Source organism: Atractosteus spatula, chromosome 22 (assembly GCF_055471065.1).
Source record: "Atractosteus spatula isolate fAtrSpa1 chromosome 22, fAtrSpa1.hap1, whole genome shotgun sequence".
Classification (NCBI taxonomy): domain Eukaryota; kingdom Metazoa; phylum Chordata; class Actinopteri; order Semionotiformes; family Lepisosteidae; genus Atractosteus; species Atractosteus spatula.
This window is the reverse complement of record NC_142727.1, coordinates 12124407-12145776: the sequence shown is the minus strand read 5'-3', so window position 1 is coordinate 12145776 and position 21370 is coordinate 12124407. Positions and strand designations below refer to the sequence as shown.

At 38.7% G+C, this 21370-nt stretch overlaps 1 protein-coding gene across 9 annotated transcripts in view; it reads left to right on the top strand.

Annotated features, from left to right (window-relative positions):
- The window catches only part of LOC148816834 (neural cell adhesion molecule 1-like), a 246055-nt gene that overhangs the window by 207436 nt on the left and 17249 nt on the right, over window positions 1–21370 (top strand). For 7 of the 9 annotated variants that reach the window (XM_088939431.1, XM_088939429.1, XM_088939428.1 and 4 more), the window contains 2 exons: window positions 16271–16395; window positions 17471–17651. In XM_088939431.1, the coding sequence (XP_088795557.1) occupies window positions 16271–16395; window positions 17471–17651 (306 nt within the window). Of the gene's footprint in view, window positions 1–1276; window positions 1292–3389; window positions 4758–7561; window positions 7764–16270; window positions 16396–17470; window positions 17652–21370 lie in introns of those variants that run through there. The other 2 variants (XM_088939425.1, XM_088939423.1) reach the window with 1 other exon arrangement.

Sequence of the window (21370 nt, the reverse complement as noted above, 5' to 3'; positions counted from 1 at the left end):
CATTACAAGATGGGTTGTTCAGCAGTAGGCTCATGGACAGCATTTCCACCCAGTGTATACTTTAAAGTTTATTCTGTGCTAGCCTAAAGCTGCACTGTAATAAAAACACTTTTATTTCACTCAGAGAGTCAAATATACTGTACATTGAGGGAGTCGTTTATACTGAACATTGCCAGACTTCACCTAAATTTAGTTGTTTTCTTTTAGCTGAGTGTTTCAACTCATAATGCCATGACTTTCTTTAAACTCTAAAGGGCAAAGATGCCACAGCTGGTATTGTAATGACAAGGGCTTTTGTGCTCATTACAGTTCTGTGATTTCCCTTGGTGGTGGCAAGTGGTTCTACATTTAAGCACATTTCTTTTGCCTTTCAGAAAGGCAGCATACGTGACTTTATTGCACTGTATTGGCATGACCACTGTATACTGTATATTGCACTGTATGACCATTGGCATACTGTAGTATTTATTACAGTTTACAGACTTTCTCCTAAATATTGGATGTTAAAAAAAAACATTTACTGTGGAATGCTGTCCAATAACTAGGTGGTACTTGTGGGACAGATCAGCCACCCTCGATAAAACTGCCTGCAGCGGGGCTTTTAATTTAAGCTGTATGAAGCCTTCAAGCATAAGAGTGAGGGAGTGTGGGGAGCACAGCCGATCTCATTTGAATCTGTGCCCCCACCAACACAGCCGGTGGAGAAGTAACTATTATAGAGAAACCTGTCATTACTTCTCTTTTAGCATGCTAATTATGAGCCGGTGTGTGCTGCTGTTTAGATCCTCTCTCTCAGGGCGTTTTGTGAGTGATCTTTCAAAGAAGAGAGCCCCACAGATAAGTCACGTGGAAAAATCGGAAGCGCCTGCAGAAATGCTGCTTTTTCTACGGGTGCATTTATTTCTTTGCTTGCCTTTTTTGTAGCATTTCCTCCAAAACTTCTGAGAGGTGTGCCAACTAGGATTGCCCAGGTCCATAAAGGCGTGCAATACATTTGTTGTGCTATTAGGATGTTTCCACTTTTTTTCCTCCTTTCTCCTCTTAAAATACTCCAAACGTCAGTCTTAAGACTGGGCATGTAGGTTTGGGATCTCACTGATGAAAGCAGGCTAGCACCCATTCATCTGTACTGCTTTAAAAAGAAATTTACTATATGTTTATTTGAAACCCGTCCTTTCTTTTCTCTCATTTCCACATTTCAGTTCTCACCTTTTCTGTTTCTTCTTTTCTGTTTTTACTTTTCCCCCATCTGTCTTTGTTCCATTGGACAACTCAGACTATCCTTATTCAAGTAAGTGCCTCCTTTGTACCCTGTCTGTTTTTTGTTAATTTCATTCATCCTATTAACATTCTCTCAAACATTTCCATGGATTCTGTTAACTTGCCCTTCATGAAATCTATTAACTCGTACTAGTCTAGCAATGAGAACTAATTTTCAAAGCACCTTTGGAACTTTCTGACTTTTAAGGCTGTATTTCCTGACTGAAAAGTGGTTTTAAATTGCTTTTAGTCTTCTATTTTAATTTCTTCAGTGATTTGCACATGACTCAAACTGTTGGATTCCATTCTGAAAAAATTGCTTTATTAAACTGAAAGGACATATACTTCGAAGAACTGCAGAAAAAAACTGTTGCTCGAGTCAAACCTTAAGTTATAATAAAGTAGATCTATACTTTTAAGCTTTCATCTTATTTTAAAATGAAACCACCTAGTGTTTTATAGGTCAGATCTTTTTTTTTTTAATTTTGCAAGAAGCCACTTTCTTCTGATAAAAGGAAATGTGTCATCACACAGTTGGTTTCTAATTTGCAATTAGCTGATAAGCCAAAGTTCCAGACTGGTCAGAAGATCAGGATGCAGAGTAGTTTTCTCAATAAGAAAATGAAGAAAGAAATAATTAACTGCATTTTTAGTATTTCCTTTCTCATGTGTCTTCTAGCTGACATTTTTCACAATCTTTTGGAATATACAGGTTGGTTAAAGCTATATTTTTAGATCATTGCCAATGGTAGAACAGATTTCAGATGTGAGCTTTGCTGTAGCTGACCCTTGATGTTAGTACCTACTTACTATAAATATGAACTGTTTGGCTGTGTCTGTGTGCATTTAGAAGGTGTTGTCTAAATATAGCTGAGACTATAATGAATCTCATCCCAGATACTGATGCGGCTTGTGTACTCTATAGCCATGTTATAGTTATAATGTTCTACTTGATATTGTTACTATTATTATGCTGGTTGTTTAACAATATACTGGACTAAAAACTCTTAAGGGACAGGAATGTAGCACAGGAATTTATCAAAACAGTAAATGTGATAGCTTTCTTTTCTGTTAATGAGTAATCAATCTCTAGTCTATGTCTTTACTTGAACAGAATGTTACAGTACCCCTCTGACTTACAGAAGGTCATCATAAACATCAAAATGCTGGGCACAGTGAAATGAACTTGGTGTTGAAACTTTACTGTTGAGGTGATATAACAGCTCCTAATTTGCGAAGCTGCCTTCTTTTTTACTCAGTAACTTATCACGTCTATTTCTGACATCAACAAAATGTGCTCTACAACTCCCTTCTATTGCCAAAACAATTACAGTAAAAGATGCTCCTTCTTAGAACAAAAGGCAAATCCAGAAAGCCTACTCAAGTGCAAGATGTCCTTTGTTATAATTATACTTAAATATCAGAGAAGGGACATTTCCTTGAAGAGACAGACTGCAAATTACACGTTATATTATTCATCCAGAGGTTGTTGGTACAAATGAGGCCGATGATTGGGAGAACAATGATCCAGAGTGTTCAAACATTAATCATGGAAAACTCACTTAAAGTTTTTTTGGGAGATGTGGAAATGAATGCAAGGCAATCAGGGAATATTGAAACAGAAAACCATGGATTTATAATTCATAATTCAGGATGGATTTAGATTTTATGTATAGGAGCACTCAGGACATATAGTACATTACAGCTTTAGAGTGTTTTTTATTTTGGGCAAAGATAATTTAGATTTAGATTGTTTCTGACATTTTTATTTTAGTTCGAGATTCCAAGCTGAATGTTTTCAGATTCTTGAAAGGAACTGCTGACATAATCAGTGAAGTCTGATTTCATTTACATCTTTTAGGCTTGTTTTCTTTCTTTTAAGTGGCCAGCCAAAAATAGCTTGGTGAGAGCACATAAAGTCAGAGAAAACATGCCAAACATCAGGTGGAGACTTTCAAAGCACGTTTTGTTTTTTAAATGATTAAATATGATGGAAACCGGGGGGTGAAAGAGGGCATCACAGTCTTGAAAGCAGATTGAAGGAAGACGTGGCTCACAGTGACAGCTGAGAATAGAGCTGCCTGCAAATGTTTAAAAACATCTTCATGTCATGCTGTTGTCCTATGCAGTGACCGCCGAATCACCGTTGATTGAGGAGAGAGGACATGTCTTTCTTTTGAAGTATAACTACCCTAAAGCCAGGCAGTTTAGAAAGAAATCCAAAGCCCATCACCTGACGTACTTGAGTAGAGACCACGCCGTCTTTGGTGCCCGACTGTTACTGTCAGTCAACGGCGAAGAAAGTGAAGAAGACCTGCATGATGGATTTCGCAGTCCAACAGCCAGCTCAATTCAAATGCCAAGCGCCGTTGAGAAGGACGGAACGACTGCTGCGGATTCATCTGAAGAGACCGCACCGGAGACATACGATGGCTCTGTAGACCTCACTGGAACACCTGAAGAGATGCCAAGCAATTCTCACTTCTCAATTCTGGTGACGACGGAAGATTTCCCAACCACACCTGTACCTTCAACAGCTGATGAAGCAGGTGGTGCATCAGAACCTTCCGAGCCACCGTCTGAAAGAGATGCTTTAGCGGAGATCCGTTCAACCACTGCGTTCCTCACGGTTCCTCCTGCCGAGGACATTTCCGTTGCTGAATTTGTAGAAGAAGGAGAAACAACTGAAGCACCCAGTGAAGGCACTGTCAAGGGAGCAACTGTTTTTTCGGAACCCGAGCGATCACATGATGTTACTGAGGTGCCTCTTGCTGCACCACCAACAACAATGGCTGAGAATAGAACAACCGTGGCAGCACATGCAGCAGTTACAGAAGAGACAGGTGCTCCTGTTGAAGAGGCTACAGGCTCAACTCTAACCACAGCAGCACTGTACGAAACCGAAACTACAGAACACCAGACCGCAACTGGAGGAATTCAGACAATGCACAGCACAGAGGTAGCCAACGACATCTTTGATTTGGCCACAACCATTCCTTCATTTGACAACCAAGAGGAGACTACTGAAGATGGTGATGTGGTTTTTGATGATGACCAAGACAATCTGACTTATGTGGTTGTAGTGCCTCTCAAGGCGGAAGAAGAAGATGTTGAGCCACTTGTTTTAGATGAGGAGAATGGCATAGCTACACTGGGACCGCTAGGAGTGAAGTATCTTACCGAAGCAACAGAAATAGGAGATAAAGTAGGATATGAGAAGGCATCCACTCAAGCTGTAGAAGGAGTCATTGAGACATTGACACCATCCCAGGAAAAAGGGGAATTGCATACAACATTATCTCAGGAATTTATTTCTCAGAAGGAATCTGGGTTATTGAATTTTGCCATGCAGGAGGCCACCACGTATCCAACTAGTCAGCCAGTAACACTGCCGGAGGTCGTCTCAGTAGACATCAAACCCAAGTCAAAAGAGACTGCGACCACTGATGAGACCACAGTTGCAACCCCCACAGTTCCTGGCTTTGAGAATGTAGACAGTGAGTAAGGATTTGCAGGAATGATGATACTTCCGAAAGTATGGTTTGCTTTTTTTAATGTGTGGCGTTTTATATGTTGTTTTTACAACAACATACAGCAAAGCAACACTGCTACACCAACATGAATGTCTTTGTCATTGCTTGCAAAAAATAAGAAAATACATTTGCGTTTTAGAAACAGGCACTGTTTGCTTTGCACTGAGTATTTGCAAGTGTGATGGGAAACTGTTGAGGTTCTTTGCATTAATGATGTGATGATCTGCCAAGCAGAGCTGAACAGAAACAGCAACAGCTCAGAGAGCTTATCCTACATTGCCCGAGAGCTTACGTTAAGTCACATATTCTAAGCAAAACAGTACATCTTCTATGGATGGCTGTTAGCACCGGGTTTCGATGTACTTTTTGGAAGATAGATGAGATATGGTACTTTTAATTTTTTTCAACTTTTCAATGTCTTTCCTCCATCAGCACAAAGGGTCCACCCCAGGGCTCATTATAAAAAGTAATCATTTCCCTAGGATGCCATTAACACAGCTTGTGATGGACAAGGAAGATAAAATGTTTTTCTAGGCTTTTGTTTTAGGCAAAACAAGACTTAGTGTCACTTGCAAGTGACTTAATTGCACTTTTTAAAAAATATGCATTCCTTTCAAACAATAATAGATCAGACTGCATATATGGAAGCTTCATATCAAGATAAAACTTACTGAAGTTTTATCATTCAGCTTCTTTTTTTAGAATATGCTATGGCTACAAAAAGCAAACCAGCTGCTTTTTTGCCATACCAAGTTTTGAATGCTTTTTATGCTTTATGAATGGCTTTAAGGCACATTGTTCCTGTTGAATCACGTTTTAGAATCAAGGTTCCCACAGGACGTCTGTTGTATAATTCTGGTGGACTTCAGCAGAGTTGGCACAGTTTGCTTGTATTGTTCGGCTAAGTTAAAAATACAAACTGACCCCTTTCTCAGCTGTTATTGCTGTGTTTAGGCTGGCCGTGACATTGAAGCACTGCACATCATTGGAGTTGGTATCGACAGCTTTGCCAAAGTGTTGTGTGCCTTTTTTCTTACAAAATATCCCTGTTGTGCTGTTAATTTACTTTACCTCTCAGCAGCAGCATCCATGACCACTGAAATTCTTTTAACAAACTCGGTGCTTCCAGAAACTGACTCCTCAATTAGTGATGCTGTCACTAAAACACATATAGAACCTGGTAAGTTAGCTTTGCTTCCCATTTCCTTTTGGTTAATTAACAGCCTCTACAGATTGAAGTACTGTACTGTAGGTGCAGCTAATCAGTATGTTGTGTTGTCTGTAATTGCAGCCATGAATAGAGTTGCTGTTATTATTTTCAGTACCTTATTTTATTAATAAAACAATTCAATTTTAAATTCTGAAATTGAATTTTTTCTTATGAGTGATTCTGAGTTCGTTGTTTTCCTCTGTGGTTGGCGTTGCTGGTTTGTGTTGTTGCTTGCTTAATTATCCGAGTCTGACAGCTCTTTCACATTTCCAGTCCTGTGTTTGAGTTGCTTTGGGGCAGTATTTTATGGGTAGGCCTGAGTATTGTGAGACCGAATATTTCAGACCCACCACCTTTTTCATGGGCATTTTGCATGCACCTGCATGTTAAGAGTCCACAGGAGACTACGTTGTAAGGTTCATGAGAGTGGAGTGAGAAAACTTCACCAAGGATAGACATTAAGAACTAGATCCTGAGATTCCTTGACAGTACTTCTCAGATTCCACAGTCCTTTAATTTCAAGCTCCATATTGCTTTTCTTTTTAGGAATTCTTCAGCTCCCGTATGTAGTGTAAAATAAAAATTAAAAAATAAGAATGCATTTAAATCATGTAGACCTTTTACTGCTTGCCAGGAACAAATGGTAGACATTACATTCTCCATAGCCAGGTGAGGTAACAGCTGTCCAATTGGCCTCATATCTGAGACAAAATGTAGGAGAGCATTTCTTTCATTGAAGCAGATGCTGTGTTGTTATTTAACATGTCAGTAAAGACAGCAGGGTGCATTACCCAATTCTTTGGAAATGTTAAAAAAAATTTGCAGAGCCTGCTGTTGCTTTTTTTGTGTGGAACACACTGTAGGAGGTAAATGGTTATGGCAGTATCTGAACTTTTGGGAAGGAAAAAAATCTTACCTTATGTTCAGCCTTTTCAGCTTCTATAATTTGGAGGATGACGTGATAAAAACGGAGCTTTCATCTGTTGCCTCTGTGGAGCTTCCTGTGAAGTATCAGAAGTAATTTACGTTTTCAAAAACATACGCTTGATTGCCAAAGGTGCACCAACTCTTCTGCCCATCTGTGACATTGAGTGTTTGTCCAGTATAGTAGCCAAGCGTTTTTTTACATACTTGCTTCACTTATATTTTCTTCTGTTGACAGATTTATGTTAGCGGATGTGGTAGTTTTGCAGCCCTCTAATGCAAAATGAGCAGCATGAAGTGTCTAGTATGCCATCTAAACAATTTATCTGTTTTGAAGATGAAGCAGAAAAAAAGCACATCTTGCGAAATCTGCATTTCATGAGTTAATGAAGTTCTGCACTTCAATAAGGAAAAGCACTTGGAAATATTACTATTTACAGTATTTTATAAAAACCTGCTTTGCATGCAGCTTCTACCATGAATGCGGTTTTAACCCAGTATGAATAATGTTCAGGTTTCCATCTATCACAGCTCAGTGGGCTAAAGCATTGCTTACAGTGGGTGTTTTGCTGTGGTTGAATTTCCATAACTGAGTTCCCATTTCTTTCATAATCATGTCTTTACCATCTTCCAGTTCCTTCAGTGACACCAACCCCCATTCCTCCAAGCAGCACTGTCCTTAGCGCAGATAGTGAGTATGCCTTTGGCGTGGTTGGCGTGTGGCGTGTGGCGTGTTCTTGCTGAGCTTGCCTGCTTTACAACACGGAGCTGATTCCTGCTTGACGTTGTTCCCTAACACTGGCTGCCAATTTCAGAAACGAAATCCAAAGTTCGCAAACCTGCTTTGGCTCATCTGAGGGTGGGAGATTGAGGCACAAAGACCCTTCCTTTCCCATTATCCCACCCTGCTTTGCTGCATACTCCCGACGGACCATGCTTTCCATGATGGTTCTCCTCTTTTGTTTGGTGCGTTGCCAATCACCTGGCATGACGCTAAGCTGTAATAAAGGCGTTCCGTGAGATGCACAGAACTAAACAAAGGTCATCAGGCAATAAACCTTTCTCTTAATTTGTGTCTTCATCCTCCACGTTTGGCTTCTTCCTTCTTGGTGACAAGATCTGATTAGTCCTGTTATTATTAATTATGAACAAAATATAGCAGATATTAATGACGGAAAATATATATATATATCTGTTTTAGACCAATATGATGCTCTGTACGTTAATGTTTAAGAGCACAAAACACACTGTAAGTATGGATGATTTGAACAGAAACATTTTTACCAGGGCTGCACTGCAACCTCATTTCCTCACCCTCTAAGGCTTTCATCATTATTATAGCATGGCCTGTGAAAATCCGAAGCAGAGTTTGCCATCAGCACTAACTCTAAATAAATGACATTAACACAGTGGCCTGTTTTGCTTTGAGCCATCAGTTTTTAAGAGAGCTTCACTTACAGGATTACTTCAGATAATAAAGCCCACAGAACGTCTTATTGGTTTGTTGTTGTTTTTTTTTGTAGTGATAAAAAAAGTGAACTCATTAATGATAGTATTTAGGCTTCTGGCTGTTTTTTTAACACTTCTGTTAAACCGGTCATATTTTTCGGCAATGGTTTTACCTACAGTAGGAAAAAAAATGGTCTCATGTTCTCTACCGTTTATCTTCTGGCTTTCCTTTCCTGTCTTGTTTTTCATCCCTTGATCTTAGTTACCTTTACTCTCTGTTCATTTGGTTACCATAGCAACACTGATTCCCCTGCACTTCTGTGACAGAGGTAACTGCCTTGTGTGCGTCTTCATATCGGGAGGCTGGGAGATTTTCCACCCAGCTACTGAACGCAAAGATATCTGCTCCTTTTTTTTTTTAAACAAGATGACACAAGGTGTCAGCAAATTCTAATCTCTTTTTCAGCTGCTTAGCAATCTTTTAAGGCAAGGCGGGCCCTAAATAATCATACAAATTGAAGTATTTATAGACTGCCAAGAAAAAAATATTCTACTTAATAATTTTACATTATAATTGATATTAGCTGTGGGGGGGAGATGGGGGAAGCTCTAGGCATGGCTCTGGTGATATATTGAGAGCTTCATTTTCATTTGGGCAAGAATAAATAACAATCCAGAAGCCTATGAAGCTTAGAATAATAGATATTTCACTTCAGAGGTGTTGTCAGTTCTGCTTTGGCAAAGATCCGGTACGGTGTTTCCTTGAGAACTGATGACACTGTGAGAAAGACCTCTAAATGGTTTACAGCCAAAGCTTTAGTAATGGGGTCGGAAAACCGCTATATTGTCTAATAACTCCTTAACTATATCTGACAAGGTTGAGCTCTATCAGTGTTAAGTGTGTCTGTTCTGCTGATTCAGGGTGTCCGTTTAAATATATAGGTCCTCTGACAAAAATTCCTGATCACAGATTTTAACAGAAGGAACAAATAACTGCAATTTCCTTGTTTTCAAAGCTTGGATGAGCATGCTTAGTGTGGAGAGTTTGCATTAATAAGCTTTGTATGTTTTTGTCCCCACAATTAATCATATATACGAGAGTTTCATTTTGTTTGTTGGTGTAGAAATACAGTAGATACATGGCATCTGTTTCTAATGTACGGATTTTAGTTAAAAGTGTTATAGAGGTTTTATGTTCACAAGCAAAATCTACTCACTGTGTGAATAAACAGAAATCTAGACTGTTTCAGAGTCATCCCTTATAGTTTAGTTCCTGCTCATTCTCCACTGATTAAATCCGGATTAGTGAGTGTGTGTTGTGAGTGCTGTTGTTTTAAATAATAATCCTTTTGTAGCAGAATTGCAAATTATCGATTGAGTGCCTGGATTGCTATTATGGGAAACGCCATTGTTTCTGGCTCACACCTTTGAAGAGAAAGACTGTTGTTAAGGTTTAAAACTAATTGCGACTAATTAAAAAAAAACTGCCACAAAGTGTGAGCTGATGGATTCCAGAGCAGTCAGATCTGGCTGCGACACAGTGTGAGCACAGCATAGCCACAGTCGGGAAATATCCAAGCTGAGAGCATGTGGCCAGCAAAGCTCATTGTCTTTTCTTTTTCTTTCAATTTGCTGTTCATAAAGAACAGGATATTACAAGAAAATGAGTGGAAAGTAGGCCCCATACCTCAGAAGCTAATTAGAAGCCATTAACCCCTTTCCTTAATTGAAACCACTGCTGAACTCCTGCTAGAAAGGTACTTTTTTTAAAAGCGTGTTTTGAAGCCTCTATAAAAGGCTTTACAAAAAAATTATATTCTGTTCACTCTAGTGTCTTGATTTCTTCTTGGCTTCTGTTTAGGATTGTCTGGCTGCTATTATTATTAAAATCACTTTTACCCGTATGTTTGGTCAGTTTTACAAGTGTGGGCTTCTTAAACTCCAAGTCTTTGGGAAGATTCCAATCTCTTGCACTTGCCTGATGTCCGGTGCCTAAAATGTTTTGAAGAAACAGTTGAGAAAGGATAATTCTAAGTGAAACAGTTGATGAAAAAAGCAAACATCATAATAATCTTTTTATACAGCACTTTGCATGACACATCATCTCAAGACATTTTAGAATAAGGTTTTTAGTATATTTTGTGGTGGACATTGTGAAATACAAAACTGTATTTGGGGGGTATATACTGTACTGTGCAGTCATATATTATTATACACTGTCTTGACACTTACCTCAGTTTCTGGAATCTTGGAAAAATACTGTAGTAATAAAAGACATTTTGCTGTAGAACTCTTCAAAGTCCTTTTACGGAAGAGGAATACCATTATCTTCTGTATTTGTATTTAATCCTTTTTAGCGGAGTGTGCAGAGCATTTTCATGTATTGTAACAGTCACAACTTAATTCCTGCTTATACGAAAAACTAATTTGTGTATGTACTACAGTATACACAATGTACTGTACATACAGTTTTATACAAACACTTAATGTTTTCCTTTTTGCAGTGAAAAAAGGAGTAAGTATGATTTTTCCTCATTTTATACCAACATGGCATGTAGAAATGATAATCACATCTTCGTACTCTTGTGCTTTCAGAGAGGACTGTATTTATTAGCTGCATGCAGTAACTGACCCTGAAGATTAATTATATGTTGCAGACAGTGTTAAGAAGAAGTGTCTTTTTGCCGTTTAAATTTTTGACTTTCTTCAATTTGTCATGGCAAGAATTTCATGAAAGTAGGCTTGATGGAAACTGCTGCTGTATAGAAATTAAAATGATTTACTGTATATCGCTGCAGATTGGAGTACATATATTAATGCTGATATATATACTTTTTTTTATTGGATGTCATTAGCGCATGGCTGGTACTGTAGGTGGAAATTTAAAAATTAAAAAGATAAATCTCTAATGAAAAGGCAAGGGAAAACAATTGTATAAATGTGTTTATTGCAATGGTCTTTAGCGATACTGTATGTAATGAAACAAGTAGACATTAATTCCATGCTCACGCAACCGTTACAGATGTGCTAGTCTCTTAAGTTAATCCTGACAATCCCTGATATTTTTATCCTTTGCTATCAAATGAGCATTAACTATGCACGAAATGTTCCACAGCTCTCAAACTTTTAAACTCCATACAGACACAGATCTAATGCCACAGTTGAAATGAATTTCCCCAAAGTGAAATCCCTTATTGACATTGTGTCCTTTTACTCCCCTGTTCCTGAATAATGATCCCATACAAGTAGCTGAAACAGGATGATACTGGGACAGTTATTAAGCACCACAGATAAAAATCCAGTCCTGTTTGGAAACATTCCAGTCACTGATCATTTTAATATGTTACACTGTGCCCACACAGTATGTGACATACTGTACACAGCAATTTAAAGAAACAAAAACATTTTTAAAATTCATTGTTTCATTTGAGCCTTCTTTCATCACAGACTTGCCTGTTTCACACACCAAAGGATTTTTTACATGCCATGTTAAGTACTTGCGCATGTGTGATTATTGTAGTTGGGTTGTCGTCAATCAGTATTTTTTAATACTGCAGAGTTTCCTCTGATTTTTGTTTTTTTTTTCCCTTCTGTTTCATTACAGACTGTTACAAATATACCCATAATGCGAAATATATTGTCGAAAGAGCTTTTGTTCTGGTCATCTCTGTGTGCTTGTAACAAAAACTTGCTTGTAACACTTTGATATTCTTATCGATTTCAGCCAGAGGAAATGCTGTTTCAGTGTCCCTGTTGTTTCATATGTTTTAAATGTTTAATTTTTTATGTTGTGAAATTGCTTTTCATTTTGTTTTTATTCCCTTTGTTTTTTGTATAATTTGGTCTTAACTTCTTATGTTCTCCTTGCCCATGTTTACATAATTTTTTTAATTTTTTGTGTTTTCCATGTGACCTCCTCCACTTTCCTTTTAACCAATCATGTGCGTGCGTATCATGTGACTTTGTCATGTGGCTTGCATGGTGCTGATGATGTCGTCCACGCTGGTGAGCAGAAGGTAAAATCTTTGTTCTGATTGGTCCAGTTCACAATAGAGAAGCATTTTTTTAACAGATCAACCTTTAGTAGAGTTTTTCATTTTTTACATGAAAACACATGTCACCAAACCATCAATTATTATTTTTGTTGCTGGTTTACCTAACGATCATTGCATGTTAGATATATCATGTAAAAAAAACATCCTTGTTTATTTTAAAATAGAATAATCTAATTGGAGAAATAAAAAATATTTTTAAGATCAACCATTTTGCGCGTATTTGTTTTTATTTTTTTTGTAAAAATGAAACGGAGGTGTTAATGCCTGTTTTAATACCATAGCTGAGAGCAGCCTTGAAAGCATCTTGCAGTTTAAGTTAAATTGTAACAGTCACGAAAAAGGAGATAAATGCAAAGTTTCACATCAATAGACTAGCTTAACCTTCTTGAGCACAAGCAGATTTTTCAACAGCATGTTCAATGACGTCTGCAAGTCATTCCTATACCCAGAAGTTCTCGTTTAGTCTGCATTTTTACAAAGTAAAATTAATTATATTGTCTGCTAATTAGCTGCTGTTGATTTCATCTCCAAACACTAGCTTGGAGGTGCAAGCTTCACTGCTACAGGATTAGATAAAAGGCAGGTTAGCAAGTAACTGAGCTGTAATAGGGAAGTCATTAAAAAAGAGCAGCATTGCAAAAAAAGCAAATGGTTGACCTGAACATCAGATTTTCTTTTTCTCATTTTTTAAAGAGAATCCATTTAAACCAAATTCTTCATCTTTAACACCTAACCCAGCCACAGTTTGCCTGTTAGTTCCGAGCATTGCTTTTCATTAATCCCTGCTACCCTAACATTTCCAAAACTATAACAATTGACAAGCCTTGTGAAGCCACTGACCTGCCAAAAAGCATTGCACTTTATGATTTTATTTTTGTTTTACAGTCTTATGTTTTAGTGTCACCTGTTTTTTTTTTTAAGAAAACACATTATTACAGTGTTCCTGGCCACTGTTCGAAATGAACTAACAACGACAATCACCAAACATTGCTGCATGCATGCAAGTTAGAGTTCCTTTGTTTCTCTTATTCCTTCCTCTCCTGTTTATAGATACCTTTTCCAGCTCTGTCTGGACTGAAACGTTTGCTTCTTTCTGCATGTCAGTTTTGTGTTGTCCTGCGAATGTACCTTTTCCTCACCCTGTGTGTTATTCACATGTATTGATCTGTGCTTCAAATCCAGCCAAAGCGTGCTGTTGTCGAAGTGGAGTCCCATTTACACTTCCTACGTGTTAACTTCTTAAGGGGTTTAATCTAGCTTCTAGTGCAGAAGTAGTTAAACCTAATGCCAAAAAAATTAAGTGAGTGCACTTTATTTTTAACCTTCTCTTGCTGTGTTCAAATCAGTATTAAAAGTTTAATGTTGCATAGTGATACTGTTCATTTCTGCAGTAAAGTGTTGATCCTATCCTTGTTATATTCAGTCACAGTATATAAGTTCCTTTCCCAAAATAATGAGTTCAAGAGTTTTAAAATAAGCCCGTGAGTTTCACAAGGAGAACTTGACCTTTTCAGTGTAAATATGGTGTGACAACTCATGGGGAGTTTTCTGTAGCACTGATCCTTAAAAAAGAAGGATCTCCTGCCGCAGACACACACAGAAATGGGAAACGGTCAAAACAGTGCAGATAGTACAGCACCATCTTAAAAGGTGTCTGCTTTTGAATCCTTGTTCAGCTCATACTACCTACAGTCAAAGATTGCCTACTCTGTCGCTTCTTCTCGCCCGGCTGCTGTGCAGTCTAGTGGATCTGCCCTCCATCTCCAGATAGCAGTTCTAGGGCACAGGATGCTTCTTCATTCACCCATCCAGTCGGTTTCCTCAGAAAAGGTGGCAGGACTTTCCCGCAGCCTTCTGGGAGATGTAGGCGAGGCAGTGGCCTTTATTTTGCCCCGTCTGCCATGCTGCCATAATATTTATGCAAAATTTTCAGCGTGGCTTCAGTACTTCAAGAACTGAAGTACTTCAACACTAGTCTTATGGTGATATATTTGACATTTAGGGTTGTACATCAAAGTATGAATAAAAATAATTCTAATAATAATAATAATATCCATGTATACAGCTGGGTGTTTTAATTCCACAGTTTGAAGTACCTTGCTGTAGAGTGTTCTACCCAGGATTCAGGTCAGGATCCAGAAAGTGGTCACTTCCAGTCTTGACCCCTACTGCACACATGGTCTTACAGGGCAGGCTAATTGGGTGTAAATGGGACTCAGCAGCCAATACCAAAGATTCGGTTGATCTTTACTTACACACAAGGAGTGTGAAAATAGGCAATATCATTACATTTTGAATAATTACTGTGGGTGCATGGTTTTTGCATGGTTTTTGTTAGTGTTACTCATTTATGTATAACCCTAATGGCTTTTTCTCCCTCTTAGCATCTGAGAAACCTTCACCTAACTGTGGAAATGATGCGTTGTACTGGACTAAAAAAATATTGTCACCTTTATTTAATAAGTTGCCTTCTCTGTCACTAACTATTTTTGTTTTATTTCCAGCATTTATTAGTAGGAATAGGAGTAGTATCTAAAGAGGAGATCTTTAAAATAATATATATGTTAACTTAGTCTTTCTTGAACAATAAAGTACCTGTCCACAGTAACAATTGTGATAGAATAGTAATTTTTAAGTGTTTTGAGATTAAAAATAATAAATACTGTTAACATATTATTACAATTAAGCGAATAACACTTAAGTATTCATTCAATGTATTCATGTAAATATGTATTTGAGTAGTACTTGAGATTGATATTAACAGCTTACCAGTTATAGGGGGTTTCCAATACTGTTTTTTTCAGACATTTTTTTCTTTAGAAGGGGAATCGTTCAGTAACACGGTTAATTGCCGGCCTTTTTAAACAACGAGAAAAGACAAACACTTAAGTAGAGCCATGAGACCTGCATCATGTGTGTTTGTACGACAAAACACTGAACAGATAGCATAGCTGCAGGTCAGCTGCAGAAAAAGTACAGAACTGGGCAAATTGGCCACATTGTTAAGAAAGAATTGCCTGAATTACACCAGCTGAGTTGTCATCAGTCAAGGTCTTATATTCTTCCAGGGAATGAAGGGAAAAGTCCAGTGGCGGGTCATCACAGTAAATGGCTGTAAGAGAAAGGAAGTGCTTAATTATTATGCAAATTCTTTATGTAGCCATGAATGTATTAACTGTGTACCTAACATGCACATGGCTCTCCTCACCCTAGATAACATAATTATGAACTATATGTTATAGCTAAGTAAGGTTACTATATGTCTTGTCAGTGGACTGCTAGAATCTAACATAAAAAAGCCCTTTGCTAGGGCTGCATTCTGATGAGAATACTGTTTGAATGCCCACACAGTCTCGCTGTTCAGAAAGGCGTAGCGCTCAGCAAATATGAATACTTTTTTTTTTCCCACTTTCTTGAAAGTTAGATTGTTATTGATATTTAGTTCCTTCCAGGGTTTTGTGCTCTCCTGGGTTAAGCACTGCAGAAAACATGAAAGTGAAATCAAATCAAAATATCGGACTTCTTCGGGCAGAGTTTATTTTACTAATTACGTTACCATTTCCAAAATATTTCCGAATGCAAGGTTTTGAACCAGGCCTCCTGAGGAAAAGCAGATAAAAATGAGAATATTGTCCCCAGATATGCTTTAGGGACAACATAGGGGAGAAATACATGAGCTCAGGTGTCCAAATAGAGCAGACCAGACACATGGGACCGGTAGGTAATACATAATTCACAAGGGCTGGAAGGAATGTTGTCACTGTGCTGTTCTGAGCTCCAGACAGTGGTACAGGTCTGTACAGTCACTAACTGCACTGTCACTGGTATGTCCTCCCTAGGGGAACCCAGCCCTCCGAAACTGGACGGTAGAGTGATGGAAACAGGGAACAGTATGAAAGTCAACTGGATCAAGCAGGACGATGGCGGCTCCCCAATCCGACACTACTTAGTGAGATACAAACCTGTGAGTATAAGATAAGATCAGGTCACTTTACTGGCCATAGACAATTTCTTGTATATGAATATGTTCAGGACATTATCAATTGAAAGACATGACGTGTATCAAAATTATCAGACAAAATGCATTGCCCCAATAACAACTTAAGATAAAGATCAAAACCAGGATACAAAAAGTATAAACATTTTTGGAGCCAAGAGTTTAAGAATGACTGAAATCTGCCAAACAATAACCAATCAAACGTAAAAGAAAATACTGTAATACAAGATAAATATTGCAACTTAAAGATGAGATAAGATCACTTTATTGGCCATATACAATTTCTTGCATTAGGAATTTGTCTTTTTGCATACCCCAGCTTGCTCTCCATGAGACACAGACAGGGAGAGAAGCTTGGGGTCAGAGCGCAGGGTCAGCCATTTATACGGCGCCCTTGGAGCAGTTGGGGTTAAGGGCCTCGCTCAGGAGCCCAACGAAGTAGGATTCCTCTGCCGGCTGCGGGATTTGAACCGGCAACCGTCCAGCCACAGGCGCAGATCCTGAGCCACAGAGCCACCGCTCCGGCCCTAACTCTGTATGACAGAGTTTTAGATGAACCTTAATTTCTGTTATGTCATAAAGCATTCTGAATAGTTTCAGACTTCATTCCTTAAACCTGCAAAAAAAAATAGACCATCTGCATTATCCCATGATTCCAGTATCGCCTAAACGTTTTTAATGTTTTTGTTTTAAATATTAAACTTAATATTCATTATTCTTTACCGCACAATGTCCCCCTTTTTCCCTGGCACAGCGCCTTGGTTTTTTCACTAAACCATTATGGAAACTTTATTTTAGAAATAAAAAACCGTTGCGGCAGTAATATTGACAGGTTAAAAAATACAGCAGAATTTGAAGGGGAAAGAGTAAAATGAAATGGAGGGTTGTGTCTTAAAGGGATTCATATTTTTAAAGAGGGTATGGTAAAATTCGAAATGGAAAGAACTAGTAGAATTAACACTCCCATGTCAGCGGTTTTTACTGTAGTAAATGAGCCCCTTGACAGTGTTTGTCTGGCTTTCTTCAAACTTCCGGTTTTTAGAAGCACATGCCAGACTGGAAGCCTGAGATCAGACTGCCGTCTGACAGTGAGTATGCCGTCCTCTCGGCCCTGGACTGGAATACCGAATACGAAGTGTACGTGGTGGCCGAGAACCAGCAAGGAAAATCGCAGCCTGGCATCTACTACTTCAGAACCCCCCCAGAGCCCACTGCCATCCCAGGTACCAGAAACATTGCTTACTATACGAAGCCACTGCCAATTGATGCTGGGTCACAGTGTCATGCCTCATTTGCCTTTAAATCAAGGGTATTCCCTTTCTGTGTGAATTTAACACCATCTGTCCGCACGCATTGTCTGCTCTCTTTTTTTCCCCCCCATCACTGCCCCTTTAGCCCTATTTGAGCCGCAGTTTTCTTGTTGTAAATTGTTAGTCGCTTTCCCGGGCCTGAGTTATCCCAGTGCTCCCATACAGTTGTTTTCCGCCTCTAGCTGAACATGCTTCATGAAGCCTACAGTAAAACCACCTCCAGTTAGCGCACATTTAGTGCGAGTGCCTCGTTAGCAAAAGAGGGCTGGCTGCCAAGCAACTGAAATCCTAAAAACCCAAAACGTTACAAAAGCGGACAGAAAATACTCACCGCCCTGTTGTGCTGATTTATGTGGAAACATGCCTTCAGCAACACAGGAGAAACTTTACCCCACCCCCGTGAGCTTAGTCACGGCTAAACTTCATTAGAGGCACTGGAGAATTAACAGGTCGAGGTGTGAATGATTTATCTCCGTTTCAAAAAAAGAGCAGAACATAGCTTGCAGCTGACATCTTTTTCTCTCATAATTTCTGCTTGACTAGTATGTCTCATCTGATGGGACTCCAGGCCTTGTCGCCCCCATTCTTCCCATTTCAAATTGTCACGGTTGCCCTGTACTGAATTGACAGTGCTCTTCTCAGACTTGTTTGCATTTTCGCACTTTTGACTGGGCTGCCTCCCCTTTGAAATAGACTAGGCCTTTCTGTCTACTGCTTCTCTCTTATAAGTCTCTCAGGTTTTGCCATTCTTGGATCTACTCTTTGTCACTCTTGATAGATCTCAAACCCGTGAATTTACATCTTTGATTTTGATTAAGACTAAGGAAAGATTACGAAATAATAAGCTGGTGAAACTCAACATTTCTTTGTAGAGATCATATTTATGGTTGAGACTACTTGTAAAAAATCATCAAAGACTTTGATCATCTAACACAGAAAGCCCCTATGAAACAAGGCCTATATGTACAAAGACCATTCAGTTCTTAAAACATAATTATCCTCCAACACAACATCAGGTTAAGTCTTGCTTAGCGTAATGAATGTGTGCACTGATGTAAGCCATGTCCAAAATTCCTTTTCAATATTGCCATTTAAAAAAAGTAGAATGAATGTTTGTCAATATCACTAGAAGATTATGGCCCCTTTCTGTGTTTTGTGGTAGTAAATATGTGATGGCAAGTAATTGATCATACAAAAGGCTTGAAACTTTACAGACAGTATTGAAATCTGTTTTGATTTATAAGTCATTCAGGTAGACCGAATTTATTGAAGACGAACATCAGCTCGATTCTTGGGATGTTTGTTTCTCACTGGGGATGCAGCCCTTTGACCTTGCATGGTGATGCTTTAATGGGATTAATCTGAAATTGCTTAACTGAGTTGTTAACTGGCAGTTGCCAAAGCATGGCACAGGGACTTGCTTTGTCTTGTGCTTGGGTTGGTCCCACCACTTAGCGATGGGAGGTTTGGATAGTGACATCCCATTAGTAACACCCCAGGTTTAGTTGGATGACCGTGTATCTGTTTTGTTGTCTACTTTCGTGTCCACGTCTTGACTGCTGTATTTCACTGTATGTCATTTGACTTGACAAGTAAACAGTTTAACAAGCGTTGGCAAATTGGGGAAAAAGCACCATGTTTGGGCTTTGTAAACCCTGCCCAGATGTTTAGCATATCTGCCTTGTCAGTTTTCACAGCTTAAACGAAGCTTCTGTTGAATCCGCAGTTTGTTAAACAGGGAATGGGTGGCTGGATGAGATATTTAAAAGAAAGTTCGAGATTTTCATAAAGCATGTACACACAAGTAAGCGCACGTAGGTGACACAGGTGCGTACGTCTTGAGAGTGCTGATGCCTTATGAAAATAAGCTATTTCTTCTAACACCAGAAAGGAATGGTGTTCACCATTTGTAAAGTCCACTTAGGAGAGCGGTGTTGAACTGTACTGATGGTGAAACTAAAACTCAGTTGCATCATCCAAATCTCCCAAGCTTAGGCTGACTAAGAACAGACGCTACAGGTGCTCCTTCTAAAAATTTGCCACTTGAAGCAGAGTTTTTAACACCAACAATAACACATTGATGATGATCATAAGAACACCCTCATTATTTTAACATGTTTTTGCCATTACTTCTTTGTTTTTCATGGACAGCCTTCCCTGTGTGAGACTTTTTATACATTAACTGTCTACTTTAAATAGTTAATCACCATGAATAAGATGGTTATCAGGATGGTTTATAGTATCCGTTCGTCCTCATGAGTTTTTACCTTATATTTGGTTTGATAGTTGTTTTAATTCATGCTTAATTATTTTCTTATTTAAACGCAAACTACTGTAGTACCCGTGGCTCAGTATTTGGATATCATGCCAAATATCATGTACTATTATACAGTGTTAATGTACAGTAAATTGCTCGCTGTCAGGGAGGTTGTCCTGTTCTTGTTATTAGATTTTTTTGTCACTTGTCTGCCACTTCCTGTGTGGTTCATAACTCCTCTGCATCTTCACCTTTTTCCTGACCTTCTAACTTTGACATTCGGCCTGCTTCACTGCCCCGTGTCATCTGCTGAGCTTTCTTACTTGCTGTGTTTTCTTTTTGTCTTTTTCTTAAAAAATATACCTTTTCTCTTAACTTGTGTGGATTTTTTTTTATTTTAGTTTGTTTCAATTTACCTTCCAATCTTACGTTTCTGTATTTATGACCTATTTTTCTATCTTTCTCTTTTTCTCTCTCTTTTTCCCCTCCCTCTCCCCCTGTTTTTCTCCCTCTCCCCTTTTATCTCCCTTTCCTTGTCTGTCTTCATACGTGGTCGTGGACACCTATGGATCATCACATTATCATGTGCACGGATTTGTTTAATTTTTTCCTACACTTTTTTTATACAAATATTTCGCTGTGTAATTCTTGCTCTCTGGAAACTATGGTTTTTTTTTTGTCTTGTTACTTTGTGTCATCAGCAACCTTGGGCTCTTCCTCAGTGACCTATACACTGATCTCACTCGTCTCCTCCATACTGACTGTGTTCTTACTCTCATAGACTTTGTCTCAGTAAAGTTGAAGACTGCCTGCCATTTCATATCAAGGCTGGCTGATTGTTTTGTATGCCTTTTCAATCCTTGCGCTGAAAAAGAGCGAAATATCAGCTTAATGTTGAGGATGGCGGTGGGCAGCAGGAAGAGGTCGTTCCTTGGTACTTCTGTTATTCAAAACCTTTCCTCCCCCCCCCCTTTGTTACGTAAAGTAGAACAAAAAAGTTCAGCAAGGCAACAGACTCTATCTTCAAGTTAACAATAACCCAGTGTCCCTTTTTCCTTTCCATTATCCCATTTAAGAATGCGTGGAAACGCCACCGCAAACGCTGTGCCTGACTGTGCAGACACATGCTCTAGTGGTCATTCTATGTACATTTGAAAAAGTAACATTAATAAAAAAAAAACATTGAAATGGGCACAATAAGTGAATCATTTTCAAATCCGTTCCCGTCTGTCACTGTCTGATATGGCTCCTAATCCATGAATTTGTCACACCTCTGTCATCATAAAACTTCTTTATGGTGAGAAGCAGAAGACACCAATTTCCATAAGAATTTAAAAGATGAAATATACCCCTTTTTAGATTAGAACAAGTGGTG